This window comes from Phoca vitulina, unplaced genomic scaffold (genome assembly GCF_004348235.1).
Source record: "Phoca vitulina isolate PV1807 unplaced genomic scaffold, GSC_HSeal_1.0 scaffold8, whole genome shotgun sequence".
In the NCBI taxonomy this organism is placed as follows: domain Eukaryota; kingdom Metazoa; phylum Chordata; class Mammalia; order Carnivora; family Phocidae; genus Phoca; species Phoca vitulina.
The window spans coordinates 26,346,758-26,369,328 of record NW_022589711.1 but is presented as its reverse complement, the minus strand read 5'-3'; the positions used below and the strand labels follow the sequence as shown (position 1 = coordinate 26,369,328).

Sequence of the window (22,571 nt, the reverse complement as noted above, 5' to 3'; positions counted from 1 at the left end):
ACTGTGCTTTCAGGTGAATACCTGTTTTGTTCACCTAGAGCCCTGATACAGACACGGTATCAGTCTGACCTTGGGTAGGAGCTAAGGTCTAAGTAGTTAAGGTCAGTCATACAGGCACTCAATGCCTACAAGATTGACCCCCAATAAAAACCCTGTAGTCAAGGCTTCAGTGAACTTTCCTGGTTGGCAATACTTCATATGTGTTGTCACACATTACTGCCAAGAGATTCAAGCCCGACCTATACAACTCCACTGGAAGAACACAACTAGAAGTTTGTGCCTGCTCTCCTGGACTCTGCCCTATGCACCTTTTTTCTTTGCTGACTTTAATCTGTATCCTTTCACTTGAATACACCATAATCATGAACAGAATAGCTTCCCTGAGCTTTGTGAGTCCGTTTAGCAAATCATCAAACCTGAGAATAGTCCCAGGATCCCCCAGTATAGTCACCAATAACCTCCAGCTTCTAAATTAAACATATAATCCTGTCCTCCCGACGTCACCTCTCTTCTCTCCTAAGACATTTCCTTATCGAAGTTGAGACACACACCCCATCTTCCTATCACATTGGCTGTCCCTTCCCAGTCTCTTTTACTGCCTCCTCCCCTTCCACTTGATAATATTAATAAATGTTGCTAGTTGCAATACTAATACTCAAAATAAATTTATGAACTCCTAATTTTCCTGGCTGGCAGTCAGTAAAACATCAGCCACAGAAGTGAGGAATAATTCCTACCATTGCCCCAGAATTTTAGCCCCTTTTAAGTCCCCACTCCTTTCTTTAATTCTATGTTACGTACTGGGTTCCATGTAGACTTTCTCATCTTCTCATTTCTATGCTTATTCAGTTTTTCTACATTTTCTGTACCTTTTTATGTCTAAGTTTACAAACACCTGTAAGACAAGCAATTATTCACCATTTACTGCTGTACCGCATCAATGTACCAACTGCCATGCTAGCAGTGGAAATGCATATAGCAGTTCCTACCCTCAAGATGCTTTCAGTATGTTATAGGAGACAAAGAAACCAAGAGTGGCAACAGCGTATGAAGTGTCCTGACCATAACAGCAATGGTTCAGTGTTCTGAATCAACTCGAAGACTCTGACACTCCCAAATCAACAAAACAGCACCTAAACAAGGATTTTTTACCTACCTCCTTATTTCATCAGTTAAGCAAACAATGTGTTCCTGCATTCTGCGCAGCCGAATTTCATGACGCACATCTTTAGCTTGGGGGTTGTAGTTCCTGGCATAAAAGCCCCGCCAATAGGCCTGAAGTTTGGTGGCTGCTTCATTCAATTTCTGAAGGGCAACTTTATCTTGTCCCAGAGCAACAGATCTCTGGGTTAAAATCCCACAGGGAAGTTTCTCCGAAGCTGACTGAGACATGGTTTCTTCACTGTCTGGCTGTGTATGGAAGACACTGTGTCCAATTGACTCAGGAAAAGATGTAAGACTATGGGTGTCATCCTTCAAGACAGCACTAGTTACTGTTGGCTCCAGACAAGGTAATAGCCCATCTTTCTCATTTACCTCTGTACTGATGACACTTTCCTTCATTTGAACGGAATTCTCATTTGCAGTCCAAAAAGCCTTTTCATCTTCCTTATTAAAGTCCTGGTTTTCCAGCCCTTTCAGAGATTCATCTGCAACACCATAATCTTCTAGGCCCAAGTTAATGCCTTGTAGCCTCAGCTCAACTGTAGGTGACACTGGAGAGAGTCCTGATGCAACTGGCATAAAAGTAGACTCTGAAGAGAGAAGACTACAGTTTAACTTGTCCTCATCTGTCTGTATGTCTTCCAAGTGCAGGTCATTTCGAGAATATCTTGTAGTGTGTACAGAGGCTGGAAAGTTACTCTTAATAGCATGTAATTGATCATCATTACTGTTAATCCCAACCCAAGAATTGACTTGGATGACGGGTTCTAGAAGAATCAACAAAGTATCATTGAAACCACTAAATATTTAAAAAGGTTTTTCGTTGTATCTTTGAAATGAAATCTAACCCCTGAAATATAGTAAAATGCACTAAAATGCTTTGGTGATTTCCTCCAATATGCCTAAAACATCACACCAAAGACTTTTAAGAAAATAAATTCTTATATTAATCATTAGCGTAATCAAAGATCAGGTCAATACAAAAGGTAGCAACTCTGAATATATTTTAAAAATTAGAAATAAAGCACAGTGAAGGAAACAATCAACAAAATGGAAAGGCAACCTACGGAATAGGAGAAGATATTTGCAAATGGCATATCCGATAAAGGGTTAGCATCCAAAATATTTAAAGAATTGATACAACTCAACACCCCAAAAATAAATAATCCAATCAAAAATTAGAAGACATGAACAGACATTTCTCCAAAGAAGATATACAAACGGCCAACAGACACATGAAAAGATACTCAACATCACTCATCATCAGGGAAATGCAAATCAAAACTACAATGAGATTATCACCTCACAACTGTCAGAATGGCTAAAATCAAAAACACAAGAAACAACAACTGATGGCAATGATGTAGAGAAAAAGGAACCTTTGTGCACTGTTGGTGGGAACGCAAACTGGTGCAGCCATTGTGGAAAACAGGATGGAGGTTCCTCAAAAAGTTAAAAATAGAATTACCAGATGATCCAGTAATCGCACTACTGGGTATTTATCCCAAAAATACAAAAACACTAATTCAAAGGGATACATGCACCCCTCTGTTCACTGCAGCATTATTTACAATCGCCAAATTATGGAAGCAGCCCAAGTGTCCATCAATAGATAAATGGATAAAGAAGATGTGAGATATTTATACACACACACACACACACACACACACACACACACGATGGATTAATATTCAGCCATTATAAGGAATGAAATCTTGCCATTTGCAACATGGATGGATCTAGAGAGTATACTGCTAAGTGAAATAAGTCATTCAGAGAAAGACAAGTACCATATACCACTCATATGTGGAATTTAAGAAACAAAACAGATGAGCAAAGGAAAAAAGAGAAAGAGACAAACCAAGAAACAGACTCTTAACTATAGAGAACAAACTGATGGTTACCAGAGGAGAGGTGGATGGAGGGATGGGTGAAATAGGTGATGAGATTAAGGAGGGCACTTATCAAGATGAGCACTGATTAATGTATGGAATTGTTTAATCACTATACTGTATATCCGAAACTAATATAACATTGTGTATTAACTATACCAGAATTAAAATAAAAAACTTAAAAAAATTACCAGTGACAAAAATAATAAATAAAAATTAACACTGGCTGGAAGCAATCTCATTCTTGATCTCCTAAACCACTTTTCTTTTGACTGTTGTAATTCAGTGACCCCTCACACTTGGCTTTCTATGATGTGTGCATTTGCCTCACCTCTTTATGATGTTTTAATCACTTTTGTATCTCCCTAGCTGCTCAATAAATATTTTAATGAATCAAAAAAAAAAAAAAAATTAACACTGGGCAACCCTCTTGGGTGCCTTCCCTCCTCGGGAGCTTTATACTATCACTTCACTATCACTCAATAAACCTTGCTTTGCTGATCACCAAAAAAATAAATAAAAATTAAAATTAAAATTAACACTTTAAAATATAGTAATTTTACATTTATGTCTGTATATATACATACATAAAATATAAGACCTAAATGTTCACTTAACAAACCAAAAATTATGAAAATATGTACTTTTTCCTCCTTTATGGTACCCAACAGATGGAACAACTTGGAGAAAACGGATCAGAGATCAATTAATTTCATACCGCTTTCCTGGACTATCTGGCCATCTTGAACAGGGCTTGAATGCTCAGGTACAAGGGGTGCTCTTGTTTCAGTAGGAGCAAGAGGAGCTAGCTCTTCACTTTGGCTTTGGTTCATCAACTGTCTCTGGTGAAACCTAAAAATCAATAACATCTGATGGGATTTAACACAAACCACAAAAAGAAAGTTTTCTGCTTCTTACATAATACTGTCAAAAAGGTAGAAATTTACAAGTTTTCAAAGTAGAGCTCTTTCATCACTGCCAAATTACAAAGTCAAGTTTGAAAGCACTGGATTGAAAGGTTAAGAAACTTATTTTTAAGGGGCGCCTGGGTGGCTCAGTCGTTAAGCATCTGCCTTCGGCTCAGGTCATGATCCCAGGGTCCTGGGATCGAACCCCGGATCGGGCTCCCTGCTCAGCGGAGAGCCTGCTTCTCCCACTCCCCCTGTTTGTGTTCCCTCTCTCTCTCTCTCTCTGTCAAATAAATAAATAAAATCTTTAAATAAAAGAAATTTATTTTTAAATCACAATCCCACAGACACCCTTATAGGCACACACATGCACACTCACTCAAAGGCAGGCTCTCTGATAAAAGAAGTGACTAGTACATCCTTCTAGCTTCATTCTTTAATGTTAGTATTAAAGAACCCATATGAAACACCTACATTAAAAGTATAAATTTTTTTTTTTTTTTAAATCCCGGTCCCCCATACTGCTCGGCTCTCCCCACTCAGGAAATGATGAACAATGCAGCTGCTGTAGAGCAAGCTTGACAGTACTGCATGGTTTAGTTCCCCTGCAGGACTGCTGCAGTAACAAGGGGCCCAAGTGCCCAGAAACATGGGTCACAGCACTTGCCCCAGTCCTACGACCCATGCAGGAAAGACCCAGAGGTATTTCCACTTGTGAATTATCAGCTGCTACAAATAAAGGGGCTTACCTCTGTTTGCTCAGAATCTTCTCTAGTTTGGCATCCTCTGCAGTCTGAAGACCCAGTGTGGAAGTGAGAGGACAGACTGTAGCCAGATACTGCACAAGCTGGATATGCTGGCCTGGCCGATATGCTCTCCCCTTGCCTTGACTATAGAGCCATTCAGCTTTCAAACTGGAATTAGGGAACATACAGTAGAGGATATGACACCAGCATAGACAAGATACATTTTGAAGCAACAACGATCTTCCTTAATTTACAGCATCACTGGATGATTTTCATAAATAAAATTCAGTTATAAGTTTTTTCTTTTTTAATCTTTCCTTCTGGGGGCGCCTGGGTGGCTCAGTCGTTAAGCTTCTGCCTTCAGCTCAGGTCATAATCTCAGGGTCCTGGGATCGAGCCCTGCATCGGGCTCCCTGCTCAGCGGGAAGCCTGCTTCTCCCTCTCCCACTCCCCCTGCTTGTGTTCCCTCTATCACTGTGTCTCTGTCAAATAAATAAATAAAATCTTTAAAAAAAAAAATCTTTCCTTCTGATTCACTCCCTTTACTCTTCTAATGTTTTAAACCTTTGTTTTTGCTTAGGGGTACTTCCACAGAGTTGCACTCATGGTTCCAAATATCTTTAAATTATTTTCAAAGAAGCAATAAGTATTTCCTCTATTCACTATCAAAATAAAGTACCTAAATACATCAGTTACATTTAAATCCATTAATTCATAATGACAGTTTAAAAAAAAAGCTAATTGGTCACAGCTGGAGGATGCTAGTGAACCACCAACTCATTATTTTTAAAAACTGGTAAATAAAGGGCAAGAATTCAATATTATTAATTCTATCTTTCCTATACAAACTAAACATGAGGGGCCAAATAGTTACTTTATAGAAGTATTCCAGCTAATAAAATGAATGAATTAAAATCTCACCATTTTGAAGCTCTTAGTGAATGAATTAATGGTTTTAGGCATTGATCATTAATAGCTACTAATAACATGAAGGACAACCAAACACTATGTGTCTCCTTGTGTGTGTGTGTGTGTGTGCTTGACAGAACCCAAAAAGTAGTCCTCTCCACTAAAAAGCCTAAGTCTGATGAAACCTCTACATCCTCTTACCAATATACAGGAAATATAAGAAAGAAAGCCTAAATCTGATGAAACCTCCACGTCCTCCTACCAATTTACAGGAAATATAAGATAGGACACAGGAATTTAATCAGCAAAATAAGCACAGTGGGAAACTCTACAGGACACACTATCTGATTTTTTTTTTAATTTTATTTATTTATTTGACAGAGACAGACACAGCGAGAAAGGGAACACAAGCAGGGGGAATGAGAGAGGGAGAAGCAGGCTTCCCGCAGAGCAGGGAGCCTGACGTGGGGCTCAATCCCAGGATCTTGTGATCATGACCTGAGCCGAAGGCAGACGCTTACCGACTGAGCCACCCAGGCACCCCCACATAATCTGATTTTTTTCAACAACAACCAAAAAGAGAGAAAAGAAAGCAAAGAAAATAAAAGAGAAGAAACCTATAAATTAAAAGAGATTTAAAAGCATCATCTTGGACATCTAGCCAAGCTCTGTGTGATCTCACCACAAGCTCACGAGAACCACCCAATATGCATAGCCAGCCCATAGAGCATTCAATAATAACAAATTAATGTTTTAAGTCACTAAAAAAGCAAGAAAGAAATTTAAAAGATGTATCAACCAAACGCAATGGAAGGTCTTATTTGGATCCTGTTCCCAAAAAAAACATTTAAAAACTGCATTTATGAGGGCTATTAGAAATGTAAGCACTGAACTAATACCTGATGTTACTAAGGAATTGTAAAATTTTTTGAGATGTGATAATAGTATTGTAGTTATTTCATTAAGAGCCTTTATCTTTTAGAGATATATGCTGAAATATTCACAGTTGAAATTACATGTACTTTGAGATTTGCTTGAAAATAATATAGAATAGGGAGCGGATGAAGGCACAGACAACTAGGTTGGCCATGAGCTGTAAACTGTTGCAGTTGGATGATAGATTCATGGGAGGTCATTACACTACTGTTTACTTTTACATATATGTTTCAATTTTTTTAAATTAACATGCCATTGCCTCAATTTCACCTTACTTAAATCTACCCCTCAACTTGAAGTTGAGGTTGGATCATTTTGCAAATAGTTCGAAAATCACTTTCAATCCACAACCATTTACTTGGACCGTGATATTAAGGTATCCACATCATACAAACTACAGTCCAAAATTGTCAAGCCACCCGAGTTCTATTATAGACTGAAAGAAAAGTGGCCCTTTGATAACTCATTAAATCATGCAAAAGAGTCACGGTGCAAATAAAATAAAATAAGATTAATTTTCTGTGATTTGCCAGTATCACAAGAAAGGAAAAACTGTTTTCTAATAATGAGATACAAGGTATGCCTAACTGATTAACTGAAGTCTCAGAATCCCAATCTTAGTCTAAAGATAAAAATTTTATTCTAGGGATGCCTGGGTGACTCAGTCGGTTAAGTGTCTGCCTTCAGCTCAGGTCATGATCCCAGGGTCCTGGGATCGAGCCCGTCATCGGGCTCCCTGCTCAGCAGGGAGCCTGCTTCTCCCTTTCTCACTGCCTGCCGCTCCCCCTGTTTGTGCACTCTCTCTCTCTCTGACAAATAAATAAAATCTTTAAAAAAAAAATTTTATTCTACCTAATAAAAATAATTTAAGTATTTCTTCCATGAATGAGTCTGTGTATTAAATAAAGATCAGGGTGCCTGGGTGGCTCAGTTCGGTTAAGCATCTGACCCTTGATTTCGGCTCAGGTCATGATCTCAGGGTCGTGGGATCAAGCCCTGCGTTGGGCTCCACACTGGGCATGGAGCCTGCTTAAGATTCTCTCTCTCTCCCTTCTCCCTCTGCAGCTCCCCCCACCTGTGCTCACTCACTTTCTCGCTCTCTAAAAATTAAAAAAAACCATTCAGAATGTTCTTGAAATCTGCTCTAAATTTCCGTAAGTTCTCCTGCCAAGCAAATGGTGTGTTGAAAAGCTGTTCCCAAAAGAGGTCCATACTAAAGGATAATCACCAACTTTAATATTAGCCAGCAAGCAACATTTCCAAGTTATAGATGGTTTGTAGTTGGGAAGGAAAGAGAATTGAAAGTAGGAGGAGAGAAACTAAGCTCTGACTTGAATATTCCACAGTTTTAAGTGTGTGAGGAAAATCACAAACTGCCTATCATCAACTACTGTAACATGTTTCTCTGCTTCTGCTTCACATTCATCATTAAACATATCATTACACAAGTTTATTAATCCATAAAATATTCTCCTAGGTAAAAAAATCTCCTTACCCATTAAAACATCACTGACAATTCAAAGAAAAACAAAATTAAAATTCATTCAGCTCTAACATATTAATTTCAAATCATTAGAATATGATTCTTCTCTTGAAACTGAAGGAACAATTTACATAATATAACAAGTAACAACAATTAAGAGAGAAAATTTTAAAACAATCTGCTCTTGGGGCACTTGGGTGGCTCAATCAGTTAAGCATCCAACTCTTGATTTTGGCTCAAGTCATGCTCTCTCAGGGTCATTAGATCAAGTCCTGCATTGGGCTCCATGCTTAGCGTGGAGTCGACTTGAGACTCTCTCCCTCTCCTTCTGCCCCTCCCCCTGCCCACACTCTCTATCTCTCACTAAAATAAATAAATAAAATCTTTAAAAAAAAGTTTGAGTTTTAGGGGTGTCTGGGTGGCTCAGTCAGTTAAGCATCTGCCTTCAGCTCAGGTCATGATCCCAGGGTCCTGGGATCAAGCCCCGCATTGGGCTCCCTGCTTGGCAGAGAGCCTGCTTCTCCCTCTCCCTCTTCCTGCTGCTCCCCCTGCTTGTTCCCTCTCTCTCTCTCTCTCTCTCCGTCAAATAAATAAAATCTTTAAATAAATAAAAATAGAAAAATAAAAAAAAGTTTGAGTTTAAAAAATAGAATAAAATAATCTGCTCTTTCTCGTTAAAAAAAAAAGGGAGTATTAGATGAAATGATATCTGGTATCTGCTTTTAAAATACTCCAACAGGGGCACCTGGGTGGCTCAGGTCATGATCTCAGTGTCCTGGGATTGAGCCCCATGTCAGGCTCCTTGCTCAGCAGGGAGCCTCCTTCTCCCTTTCCCTCTGCCCCTCTCCTCCGCTCATGCTCTCTCTTGTGCTCTCAAATAAATAAAATCTTAAATAAATAAATAATACTCCAACAAAAATGTGGGGATACGTGAAACGATTGGCAAAGTTGGTAACTGTTGAAGTGGCATGGTGGGTATTTAGGGGTTCATTATGGTACTCTCTCTACTTCTGTATGTATTTTAAAAATCCTTTCAAAAAAGAAACATCTCCAAAATTCTGCTCCCTAAATTCTAATCTCCAACTAAACAACAGAAGTGTAGCTTGGGACTAGGTCCTATAAATAGTCAAACAGAAATGGAAACAAATTCAGAAAGAACTCCAAATACTGAGGTGCTGCACAAAGGTGCTGGTCTTTCCATAGGTGTGCCTCTGAGAAACCACTCAGCCACAGCACCACAGGGATGGGTGACAGCTCAAATTACTCTTTCCAGTGACACACACACTCAAGATCTGGCTACCTAAAGTCATCAAAGCACCCAGGATACTTTCCATGGTGCCTGGCTGGCTCAGTCATAATGAAGAAAATGTTTAATCTGGATGTTCCCTGCAAATAACAGGCTGAGTAGAAACAAAAACTGGAAATTCCTTCCTGTCCTTCAGGGCAATTCCCAAGGTTGACCAGGAAAATGTTTTGAACACTGCTCAGGGATTGAATTTTAATACAAGAGCTCTCCCTTAGAATACTTCCAGAGTTGTTTTCAAACACAGAAGCACTGTGTAGACTACAGAGTTGTCTCAGACATCAACTGCCGGAACCTTTTTTTCTACTATGGCATCAACAACAATCTAGATTCCTTAGTTTGCATGTTAACTATTGACTCATTCTTCTATGGACTGACATTTGGATTGTTTCCCAAATGTACCAAATAGCTCCAAAATCTTTGCAGCTGTTATGAGTAAGGCTACTATGAACATGCTTGTACATGTCTTCTGGTAGACATAAGCACCTAGTTCTGTAGGATATATACCAGGAGTCAAATTGCTGGGTCATAGGGTATTTGCATGGTTAGCTTCATTAAATATGCCAGTTTTTCAAAGTGATTGCACCACTTACACTCCTAGAACAGTGTATGAAAGTTCTAATTGCTCCACATACTCATCAACACTTAGTATTGTCTGTCCTTTTAATTTTAGCTACTCTGGTGGAAGTTGGTTGAAAACCTCAGAGTAACCAGGAAAAAAATAATCTTTCTGAATTATCAAAAAGGCAGTACAATGGTTATTTATGGTGGGGAGGGGAGTTCTGATGGGAGCAAAGTAAAGGAAGTCTCTGGAATGCTCGTTATGTTCTTTTCTTATTCTCAGTGGTAACTATGTAGGTATTTCTAAATATTATTTTTTTAACTACATCTGAATTATATGCTACCTTGCAACTTTTTTTAAATGTTGGGGGGGAAAAGAAACTGTTGCTGTTGTGCTATGCTCCCACCTCTTCCTTCCCCCCATATTTATTTAGTGTAGGATGACTCTACAGAGAGAAAGACCACCCCAAGTGAAAGCCCACACTTCCCTACCTCCTGAAGTCTCTGAAATTAGAGAAAGTTTAAAAAACATTCAAATTCACCTTAAAGTCACTTGGATTAAAACCATTTCCACTGTACAGAAACATAGCCTTCGCATTATTATTCATCTATTCAACAGATATCTTCTGCTTTTTATTTTTTTAAGTAAGCTCTGTGTCCAACATGGCGCTTGAACTCATGACCCTGAGATCTAGAGTTGCATGCTCTATCAACTGAGCCAGCCAGGCACCCCAAATATCTTCTGCTTTTTAACACTTGCTTTAGTTTCTACAAAATGCTTCAATTCCTAGTCCCTATCTTTTAGTAATAATGACAATTACCGTTTTTTAAGCACCTACCATATGGCCAATATTATGCCATATGCATTAGCCTTAATTCTCATTCTTAAAAGCTAGGTAGTATCATCCACATTTTACAGATGAGAAAACTAAAGCTCAGAGAAGCTAAGGAACTTGCCCAGGCCACACAGCTAATGAGTGGCAGGGAAACATGTGGATTCTTCTCTTGTCCCTTTTCCCATGTCTCTCTTTACACCAAACCCTTCTCTCTGCCTATCTCACCATGCTACCTCCCATATATGACAATATTGCCAGTCCTACTCATATAGAAAAATCTGACAAGTATTTTTTTTCTCTTAAAGGAAGAGTCGGGGGCGCCTGGGTGGTTCAGTCATTAAGCATCTGCCTTCGGCTCAGGTCATGATCCAGGGTCCTGGGATCGAGCCCCGCATCGAGCTCCTGCTTAGCAGGAAGCCTGCTTCTCCCTTTCCCACTTCCCCTGCTTGTGTTCCTTCTCTCGCTGTGTCTCTCTCTGTCAAATAAATAAAATCTTAAAATAAAAGGAAAGGAAAGGAAAAGTCAGAGAAGATAATCAAGGTAAACCCATATTCAAGCTTTAGAACTATCCATAGTTGAAAACAAATCAGTTTCTGAGTACGTAGCAACACATACTGCAAGAGAAAGGAAAAGCCACAATTTTTTGTTTTGTAGGCAAACTAGACCTGATATGTATGTCACTCACCCTCCACCAGCATCACCACTATGTAGGTCCTGGCTACCCTTCCTCACTGCCTCACATCTTATTCAGCAACTAGATGAAAGAGCAGGAAGAAGGCAAAGGAAAACCCTGTCTGTAATCTACCACTCATCCTTCCACCAGGATACTCCTCAAGCAGATATACCAGTCTCTAGTACAAGTGGACAAAAATGGTGAGGAATAATGTACCTGTTGAGTCCATGAATGCATGTATGTACACACTGAGAGGAGAAAGGGAAATGAGGCAAAGTGAAGAGAATAAACTCATCTCAATTCATACTATCCCCTCCAACCCCACCCCCTCTTGTTCACATCCTAGTTTCTTATCTCCCCTAAAGTTCTGATTCCAATGATCATGTGCCAGTGCCCAGAAGATCCCGTCATGCAGGGGTCCCAGCTCCAAGTGCAGAAACCATCAATGCTTAGAGATAGGAAAGTTTCCACTTCTGCTGCTTCACACGTATGAGTAGAGAAGGACAATCAGTATGTCTGCTACCAGTTCCAAACTGAAACTCTGCATGAATTTTTCCACAGAATCATTGTTATAAAGGGTAATTAGGTTCTATTTTAAGATTTTAATTTTTTTTTAAAGATTTATTTATTTATTTGAAAGAGAGAGAGATAGTGAGCAGGGGGAGAGGCAGAGGGAGAGAATCTTTCAAGCAGACTCCACGCTGAGTGCAGTGCTCTACACGGGGCTTGATCCCACAACCCATGAGATCATGACCTAACCCAAAACCAAGAATGGGACGCTTAACCGACTGAGCCACCCAGGTACCCCTAAATATTTTCCTTATTATTTGAGAGAGAGAGAGAGCAGGCACATGCATGTGTGCAAGCAGGGGCAAGGGCAGAAAGAGAAAGAGAGAATCTCAAGCAGACTCCAGGCTCAGCACAGAGCCCAACATGGGGCTTAAACCCACACTGTGAGATCATGACCTGATCCAAAACTAAGAGTCAGATGCTTAACCAACTGAACAATTGAGGCACCCCGGGTCCTATTACTAATACTGCCCTTACATGTAAGATGGATTAGAAGCTTTTGTGGGATTGATCTGAGACCCTACACAGCATCCATAATATGATTTCTATAGAAAATGCTCTAAGCCCTGCAAACAACCAATTAACAAAAGAACTTTCAGTAATCAAATTGTTGTACGTTGGGCATTAAGTTGAACTCACTAGCCCCAACCTCTCAGACTGATATTTATTTCTTATCCTTTCTTAGAAAGGACAGAAAATCCTAAATGACCAGCATATAGTTAGTTTGCTATATGATTGCATTAATGATCTTAATTCCTAAATGCACATTTTAAGAAATACTCAGTTTAGTAATCTGTAGTAAGTTAGAAATGGTCTTTTCAGTAACTTCCATGATAAATGTGACATTAAAAAGGTCATATTCAGGGCGCCTGGGTGGCTCAGTTGGTTGGGTGACTGCCTTCGGCTCAGATCATGATCCTGGAGTCCCAGGATCGAGTCCCGCATCGGGCTCCCTGCTCAGCGGGGAGTCTGCTTCTCCCTCTGACCCTCCCCCCTCTCATGTGCTCTCTCTCTCTCATTCTCTCTCTCAAATAAATAAATAAAATCTTAAAAAAAAGGTCATATTCACCTTTCCTTCTGAGAAATCACGTATCCATCTAGGACTCTGAGGTTTAAGCACCAGCTGACAATGTATGGCCGATAGTCAAACCCTGGAATGGACGGTGTTGCCATCACACAAGGATTGTTCATGATCGATAACTGTTCCAATTCAGTTAAGGATGCCAAAAAAGAGATCTGGAACAAAGGATATCTTTGTTGAATGAAATGGACTATTTAGTATTAAGCACAGGGCTTCCTTTGAGTACACATCTTTGTCAATTTGAGAATGTAACAATTTCCCTCTTGTTCTGAAAAGCAACAAGTAACACTCTTACATTATCCATTGACTTCCAAAATTCCATCAATATGGCCATCTGTCCTTGCTGCACAAATACCTTACAAAGTATCAGCACTGTTTCCTAACAGAGAAAATCCTATTTTGAAAACATAATAGCAGCCAGAGAAAGGTGTACAGTGTCCTTATTGATCCCTTTAACATAGATATACCTCTACCACAAATCAGTTCCAAATGGAATAACAGTGGCAGCATTACAAATGAAATTAAGCCTTAATGACCCAGTGACATTAAGAAAAAGTAGAAAGAAAAATAATGATTATCTTGAGTCAAGTGTTTCATCTTTTTGGCAGTATCTTCCAAGATGCTCACAGTTTACAAGTGAGCTCACAACTTTCTCCTGAGTCTCTTCGGTACTTTGCAGCTTCCTGGATCCCACAGAATACCCTCCAATTTTACCTCATTTAAGTCCCGAATTTCATTTTCTGCCAAGGAAAGTATAGCAAGACTTCTGGGTAGATAAGCAGGTGCCATTCTAAGAGAGGTGATGATGTTTCCATGTAAAAGCAGGGTCTTGAAAGTAAAAACAGGATGAATTACAAATGAAAAGATTACAATTTATCTACTTTGACATAACCAAAATGGTGCATATAAAAATAAAAGGATCTATTTTATTATACTTTTCATCACTTACAAAGCAGACTATTAATTACAAGGGTCCTAGGTGGTCTTCTGGTCCAACTCTCTCTTTTCATGTCCACATTCTAAGCTCAAGAAAGTTTAAAGATTTGTCCAAGAACATATAGCTTAGTGTAATAAATAGCATTTTTTGAGATTTAAATTATTAAGACTTGAGCAATTTCCAACATATTGTTCATTTCCTTTTAAAACATCAAAATAGGGGTGCTTGGCTGGCTCAGTCAGTACAGCATGTGACTCTTGATCTCAGGGTTATGAATTCTAGCCCCATGTTGGGTGGAGATTCCTTAAAAATAAAATCTTAAAAAAAAAAATCAAGGGGCACCTGGGTAGCTCAATTGGTTAAGTGTCTGACTCTTGATTTCGGCTCAGGTCATGATCTCAGGGTCATGAGATCAAGCCCTGTGATGGGCTCTGCGCTGGGTGTGGAGTCTGCTTAAGAGTCTCTCTCTCTCCCTCTCCCTCTACCACCCTCCTCACATGCTCTCTCTCTAAAAAAAAAAAAAAAAAAAAAAAAAAGGAAGCAAGCAAAATAAAGGGTGAGGAAAGTAAAAGAAAACATTCATTAAAACAATCACATATAGGGGCGCCTGGGTGGCTCAGTTGGTTAAGCATCTGCCTTTGGCTCAGGTCTTGATTCCAGGGTCCTGGGATCAAGCCCCGCATCAAGCTCCCTGCTCAGCGGGGAGCCTGCTTCTCCCTCTCCCTCTGCCTGCTGCTCCCCCTGCTTGTGCTCTCTCTCTGTCAAATAAATAAATAAAATAAGATAAATCACATATAAAGCAAATTTTCCAAAAGAGAAAGAGGTAACCCACAACCTATAATTTACAACTGTATTCTCTTGAAAACTAAAAGCTTAAGGAAGGAACAATATGCTACTTGCAGATGAGGCTGACTCAAATTAAGTCAACAACAATGAAGAATAACTGAAGGCTTTTAATACCCAGGATTCTGATAAAATAATCATTCCAGAAAAAAAAAAAAATCCGTAGTTCATCTGAATTCTCAGTATCTGGACACATCAGATTGTTTAGAGTCATTGTTGCTAAAAATGATTTATGCTAAAGATGTGGGGAAAGTTGATCTAATAATACTGCTTCTAAGGCTTAATGAGTTATATGATACTAATAATATCCAATGATGCAAAAATGTGGAAAAAGCCTACATGTTTTTGAAGCTGTAATTGCAACTGTTACTTATCTGATTGCATGATAAATTCCCCTCCATAAAAAGTGCTATACGCTACAGGTTTACTTTTTAAATTAAAGTTACTTTTGAAAATTTAGTAATACGTTTTACTCAAAAAACAGCAATCCCAAGTGTCAAAAAAACAAACTCAAATTCAGGAATGATCACTCTCAACTTTACCAACATGTTACATATTATATAGCTAAAGCTGCTAGTGTTGGCTGATTAGGCATAAAGGGGATTTCATTATGTTCATAGGATGACAAATAAGAATTAACCTTAACTACAATGACCAGTTCTAGTTAAAATAAATCAATTATAGAAACTAAAAACAAAGAGTTGCATACTTAATTGCTGGAGCTCTAACAGAAATTTTATCATAATGTACACAATCTGTTCTCCATACAAAATAGGCTGATTTTAGGCCAATCAGATCACTTTCTTTTGGTATATTAGTATAAAATTAGTATAAAATTTCAGAAATGACAAGAAAATGTCAGAAATGACACACTTACCTTCAGTGATACCAATTTAGATAGATCACCTATCTGGGGTATGTTATTGTCTGATAAATCAAGGTGCTGTAGAGCTGCACAGCTACTGATTTGTTCCATGACCTATCACAAGAAAAGCATCACACTAGTTCATGTACACAAAATCAAAAAATGAAATTCTTCCCTAGTTCGTCATAGCTGAGTCTCCTGCCTCCTCTGCTTATTATTGGAAGCAGAGGAGAATTTATCAAGAGAAAGAGAAAGTAGTAATAACAGAATTTGGTAAATTGTTATATAGCAAGCTTCTACCTTCATTATCCCGAGAGGAGAGGATCATATCATCCCAGATATTTATAGCTTGAAAAAACCTTAGTGATAACACATGACAGTTGGTACAGTATAGAGTTTACAAGTTAAGAGTAAAGTCAAACTGCATGGATTCAAATCCTGGCTCTGCAACTCCTGGCTATGTGACCTTAAGCAAGTTACTTTATTTCTCTGTACTTCAGCTTCTCATTTATGTAATAGACATAATGATTTTTTTCCTACTTCATAGGCTGTCATGACACTGAATGAGTTAATACAGTTAAGGTGCATACAATAGTACCTAGCATAAATTAACTGATCAATAAGTGAGCTATTAATATCATTTGAGTCCACTCATCTAACATATCAAAAAATAAGACATGGAGATATTTATTACACAACAATATAGAGCTACTAAGTGATGGAAGCAGGACTAGAATACAGATCCCTTGACTTTTAAGACAGTATATTCTCCACTATACCATTAAACATGTACTTACAGCTTAATTCAGCATGCTACAGTACCCCTACATTTTATTCTACTTTTTGACAACTTTTCTAAGTATAATATAGATTCTTTGTTCACATTTAAAAGAATATTATACTGCATATGTGTGTCAAAATAAATTTTTTTTTCAGTTTATGTTAACTAAAATTATCCCTGGGAAGTGGGAATAGATACTTTCACTTTTTATTCTATTTATTTCTATACTGCTTCAGTTTTTTTTTACAGTGAATACTTTTATAAATTAAAAAAAGAAAACGCAACTACTAAAAAAAAGAAACAATTCACCTTGAGATTATTTCCTGCCAAATTCAGCCATTCCAAATGTACTAGATCCTTCAGCCCTTCCACATAGCCAATGCTGTTATGAGGCAAATTCAACACCCGGAGTTGGGTCAGTTTGGCCACACCCATCATTCGCACCAGCCGATTATTAGCCACTGACAACTGTGGAAAGAAAACATATCATTCTCTTAGAAATAAAATATACATATTACTTTCATATGAGGGTGGTTAAAAAGATTTGTTTATATGGCCAAACATTCCCAAATATACAAACCCAATTTGAACTTCTCACATATTTTATCTAAATACTCTATAGTGTAACTATTTGTTGTTGTTGTTCTAAGTTGTTCCTAAGCAACAAGGTTCCTGCTTACAACCTAACTACCAGTATATCCTAAAGTGCCCAAACTATTTTTAAAATCAATGTATAGTTCAGTGAATTTATCTACAAAATGGGAACAATATACCTAATTAATTAAATTGAGGTGAGGATGAAAACAGAAACCATATGAACAATACTTAGCCCCACCCCTGGCATACCGCACTCAATAATCTAGTTTCACAGACGTTCAAATCCTGGCTCCCCCAATAACCACTGTGGTATCTTGGGCAAGTAATAGATCTCTTTGGGGCTCACTTTTCCACTCTACAAATGGAAAATATACGTAAAGTTGAGCAATCAGACCCTCTCCAACTGTTCAAGAGAAAACATTTTTAACAGAGCAACTACTTGAGAGCAGTGCCAGATACATAAGAGGAGCCCAATAAACATTTGCTAACAGAATGAATGAATGAACTCTTTACCTTCATCATGATGTAAAAGGTTATCTTAACAACACAACGCTTTGCCAACACAAAATGTTTTGTTTTTTTAACAAATGCTTCTTTTTCTAGTCGATTTTAAATGTAGCACATGTGTTCACCTTCAAGGTAAATTGTCATGTAAAAATTTAAGATAAGATTTACTGCTTTCTAGGCCTGCAGAGTTACTCTTTGTTAGGTTATTTTATTGTTTTGTAGAATAATAAACATATATAACTATTTCCCCCAGATGGCAATACCTACTTGTATTAATTGTCGGCATTTCTCAAGATTTTCCAATTTAATAATCTGATTTTTATCTAGAATCAAAGTATGAATATCAGCTTCACAGGGTAAGTTTGGACTTAATTTCTGTAGCCCCTGTCCTGACCAGTTGACCACTGATCCTTGAAAATAGAAGAGAAATTGTTAGAAAACAAAAATACAAAGCTGAGCATGGAATTATATTCATAAAATCTCTATATTTAGAGTTAGAAAACACTAGAGCATAATAAACATCAAGATTTAAAAATTAAGGCAATCAAGTTCTAAATGACCACAGATTGAAATTGTTCGCTTTCCCTCCGAAATATCGTATTACACCTAGAAATTTGTGATATTCTGCTCACAATAATACTTTGGAATTCTTCACATTTAAATATGAACTACTGGGGGTCGGTTAAAGCATCAACTCTTGATTTTGGCTCAGGTCATAATTTCAGGGTCCAGGGATGGAGCCCCCAGTCAGCTCCACCCTTAAGATTCTCTCTCTTGGGGCACCTGGGTGGCTCAGTCCTTAAGCGTCTGCTTTCGGCTCAGGTTATGATCCCAGAGTCCTGGGATGGAGCCCGGCATCGGGCTCCCTGCTCAGCGGGAAGCCTGCTTCTCCCTCTCCCACTCCCCCTGCTTGTGTTCCCTCTCTTGCTCTCTCTTTCTGTCAAATAAATAAATAAAATATTTTTTAAAAAAAAGATTCTCTCTCTGACCTTCCCCTCAACCCCCTCCCATAGACAGCACAAGCGCGCTCTCTCAATAAACAAATAAGTAAATAAATAAGAACTATTCCATATTTTGTGGCTAAGTAATGATTGTCCTTTTTTAAACGGAACTAATCTTTTGATAGAGATCAACCTGCTTACAACCTAACTACCAGTATATCCTAAAGTGCCCAAACTATTTTTAAAATCAATGTATAGTTCAGTGAATTTATCTACAAAATGGGAACAATATACCTAATTAATTAAATTGAGGTGAGGATGAAAACAGAAACCATATGAACAATACTTAGCCCCACCCCTGGCATACCGCACTCAATAATCTAGTTTCACAGACGTTCAAATCCTGGCTCCCCCAATAACCACTGTGGTATCTTGGGCAAGTAATAGATCTCTTTGGGGCTCACTTTTCCACTCTACAAGATGAGGGTGATAATATCTGCCTTATAATGTTGTTCTACAGAGAAAATGAGATCATGTAAGAAAAAAAAAGCACTCAGAACAACGTCTGGCTCATATAAAAAGTGCTCTGTAAATGTTTACTGCTATTATTGTCAGTAAGTTCCCTTGGTGGGCTGAGGAGGTGGAGTTTAAGAGAAGCCGATATCAAAAAGGGGTGGGGCCACAGAAACTGCCAATTTCAAATGTATACCCAGATTAAGATTACTGTGGGAAATAATTATGCGAGACTGCTCTCCTGAAAGGTTTCAACGTCTTTTCATTGTCTAATGGATGCCAGAATTTGGGGGTGGTCATGGGGATTCCCTGAGAATTTGGTGAAAGCTGTGTACTGTCCAAGGAAAATGTAGTCTTTGCACACAGTTCCACGGGGTCGACAGACCTCTTAGAACCATCGATCCCCCTCACCCCCACCAAGAAGTCAGGGCCCCCAGATAATGACCCCCCTGGTCTAAGCTGTGGAGAGAGGCCTCAACCCTCAGCCCGGCCCCCGACCCAGAAGGCTGCTGCGGAGCCTCGGAGCTGTAACCAAAACAAAGGAGCTCGGCTCACGCCCGGCGACTCCCGGCCACAGAAGCACCCACACCCCGCGCTCCGCTGGGTAGCGACCAAACCCGATCCCAAAACCTGGTCTGCAGAACAAGGGGTGGATATCTGTGGACTCTCGGTCACCCTGAATTTTACCACGGCCACCGAACACTTCCAAAAAAGGGTTTAACGTCAGTCTAGGAGGTATGTTTGAGAGAGGGTTTCCTGAATGTGATAGGAACCGAGAGGATAAGGGAGATACGTAAAGCGAAAGATGGAGATCCGGCAATTTTCACTTGGGCATCCAGAATTCAAACTAAAAATCCAAGAAAGGCCACCGCAGTCCGAAACCCACCACCCAGGCAGCCTCAGAAGCGCGGGAGCCAAGGCGCCCGGCCGCGCGAAGGACCCTGGGGATGTAGTCCCCAGCTCGGCCCTCTCCGTAAAGCCGCAGAGCTAGACAGCACCCGGGAACTACAATTCCCAGAGGGCAGCGCGGCTCCGCGACGCCCACAGCCCGCATCAAAAGAACTGGTACAGAACTGCACCCCTAAACCCAGACTTCTTTTTTCCACCAGGTAACTATTTAATTTAGTTCCATGGAGTAAACTTTGGGATTCAAGGGGGGGTCGCCTTACCTTCTCCAGGAGGCAAAGCCGGGTCGACGCGCGCCACCGCCATACTTCTCGCTTGCTAATAATACCAAGCAACCGTCCTCCAGCTGCTCGGTGGAGTTTGGAGTCAGGAGGAGGGAGCCGGAAACTACAGCTCCCAGGATGCACGGCAACCGGACGGCCCAATTGGCTGCCTGCGTCTAATGACGTAAAACGGGGGTTAGAATTTGAGCCGCAGTGTGTTTAGAAACCCTGGTGAACTCCCTGATCTGACAGATAAGCAAACTATTGTTAGATGATCTTTTCGCTCCCTTTTCTAGGTGTCTGTGAAATTTGACACTTTTACCATTGAGATGATTATAAGGTCGCTATTTAATACAGATCGAATTTCAGCGCTCACTGCTACAAGTCTCTAACGTGGCTGCCCCTTTTGACAATAATGAGGAAGTTGAAAGTTTTCTGCTCTGCTATAGGAATGACTTGGGCAATCTTGTTAAGATAGTCAAAATGGATACATTTCAACTTGAAAATTTAAAGCATTCTCGGATAGAAGGTTTTATACAGTATTTTTAAGTGGTTCTTGAATATTTAACAGAACTTTAGACCTGAGGGTATATCTAATAAGTATGAACCTAGAATTTTTGCAAGGAATATACAAAAGAATTTTACAGTATAGTCTCCAAACTCAAAAATTACACTGCCTAACTCGAGGGGAGTAGGCTCACACTTTTGCTATAACTATTACCTGCTAACTAGTATGATTGTAACTATTAACACAAGATCTCAGCGAATGGAGAAAGAAATGGAAACAATAATTTTCAAAGAAGACTTGAAGGAGGAAGTGAAACTGAGCTAGGGCTTAAAAGTTGGGTAGACTCTAGACAGTTCAGAAGTAGATGAAAAGACATTAGCATAGGCTGCAAATGGGGTCAGTTGGTAATGAAGCTGCTCTCACAGGAAGTGAGAGATTAACCTAATAGCAGGACAGAATGTACAAAGGGAACTTCCAATCTCTATTACACATGCCTCCATTCCCTCTTGCAATCTTTATTCTGAACTCCCCTCTTTCTGAAACAGCAATATACAAAATCTCTGACAATTCGTGGTTTGGGAAAGTCCATTAATTCACACTTTTAGATTTCCAGGCCCTTGATCCTGTGAACTTTTCCTCCTTTATGGGTTCTCCTCTGATCTCTGTGACTACACCCCCCCTTAACTCTTTTTTTTATTTCAAGTATTTATTTAAATTCCAATTAGTTAACATATATGGTAAAATGAGTTTCAGGTGTAGGGGCGCCTGGGTGGCTCAGTCGTTTGAGGGACTCTTGATTTTGGTTCAGGTCATGATCTTGGGATTGTGGGATCCTGGGATCCAGGCCCGCATTGGGCTCCATGCTCAGTGGGGATCTGCTGGAGATTCTCTCTCTTTCCCTCTGCTCCTCCCCCCTGCTCTCGCTCTAGTAAATAAATAAATCTTTTAAAAAACTGAGTTTCAGGTGTAGAATTTAGTGATTCATCACTTACATAAAACACCCAGTGTTCATCACAAGTGCCCACCTTAATATCCATCACCTATTTAACCCATTCCCCTGCTAACCTCCCCTCCATGAAGCCTCAGTTTGTTCTCTATAGTTAAGAGTCTCTTATGATTTGCCTCTCTTTTTTCCCTTCCCCTATGTTCATGTTTTGTTTCTTAAATTCCACATGAGTGAAATCATATGGCATTTGTCTTCCTCTAACTTGCACAACTTAACTCTTTTTTTCACTCTATTTCCCACTGTTTTATTCTGAAGACAAATTTCCTAGTTCTGAAGAGGTAATTAAGACTAGGAATCTTTCTCATCTAACAAAGAGGCCCCTTATTTATTTATTTTAAAGATTTTATCCATTTATTTAACAGAGCGAGAGAGAGAGAGAGGCAGCGAGAGAGGGAACACAAGCAGGGGGAATGGGAGAGGGAGAAGCAGGCTTCCCGCCAGGGAGGGAGCCCGATGCAGTGCTCGATCCCAGGACCCTGGAATCATGACCCAAGCCGAAGGCAGTCACTTAACCAACTGAGCCACCCAGGCACCCCGAGGTCCCTTATTTAGAAAGCACAATCTTACTATATAGGTGTAAGAACAAAGCAAGTTTGAATACTGCCTCCTGCTTTGTTCCCTGGAATATCTGGTGAGGATTGAGGAGAGTCTCTAGCTCAGGGAGGGAGAAAGCATTTACAGTTCTCTCCAATTTTGCAGGATAATGACCTGGGAGAGGGATCCTGGAAGCTCAGAGGGCACCAGAGGAGCACAGGTTCCTGCAAGTTTATAGCAATAGCAGAACCAGAATTCTGTCTGGTTCATCTGACCTAGAATCCAGAGGAAAGTATTCCTTTTATGGA

The 22,571-nt window shown here is 39.5% G+C and overlaps 1 protein-coding gene across 2 annotated transcripts in view; it reads right to left on the bottom strand.

Annotated features, from left to right (window-relative positions):
- The window catches only part of CEP97 (centrosomal protein 97), a 50,289-nt gene that overhangs the window by 7,648 nt on the left and 20,070 nt on the right, over nucleotides 1-22,571 (bottom strand). For both annotated transcript variants that reach the window (XM_032406443.1, XM_032406442.1), the window contains exons 2-10: nucleotides 20,216-20,391; nucleotides 17,860-18,002; nucleotides 16,798-16,956; nucleotides 15,720-15,821; nucleotides 13,777-13,890; nucleotides 13,051-13,217; nucleotides 4,714-4,878; nucleotides 3,775-3,908; nucleotides 1,157-1,931 (exon numbers count right to left, since the gene is read on the bottom strand). In XM_032406443.1, the coding sequence (XP_032262334.1) occupies nucleotides 1,157-1,931; nucleotides 3,775-3,908; nucleotides 4,714-4,878; nucleotides 13,051-13,217; nucleotides 13,777-13,890; nucleotides 15,720-15,821; nucleotides 16,798-16,956; nucleotides 17,860-18,002; nucleotides 20,216-20,258 (1,802 nt within the window). In that variant the 5' untranslated portion in view covers nucleotides 20,259-20,391. The remainder of the gene's footprint in view (nucleotides 1-1,156; nucleotides 1,932-3,774; nucleotides 3,909-4,713; nucleotides 4,879-13,050; nucleotides 13,218-13,776; nucleotides 13,891-15,719; nucleotides 15,822-16,797; nucleotides 16,957-17,859; nucleotides 18,003-20,215; nucleotides 20,392-22,571) is intronic.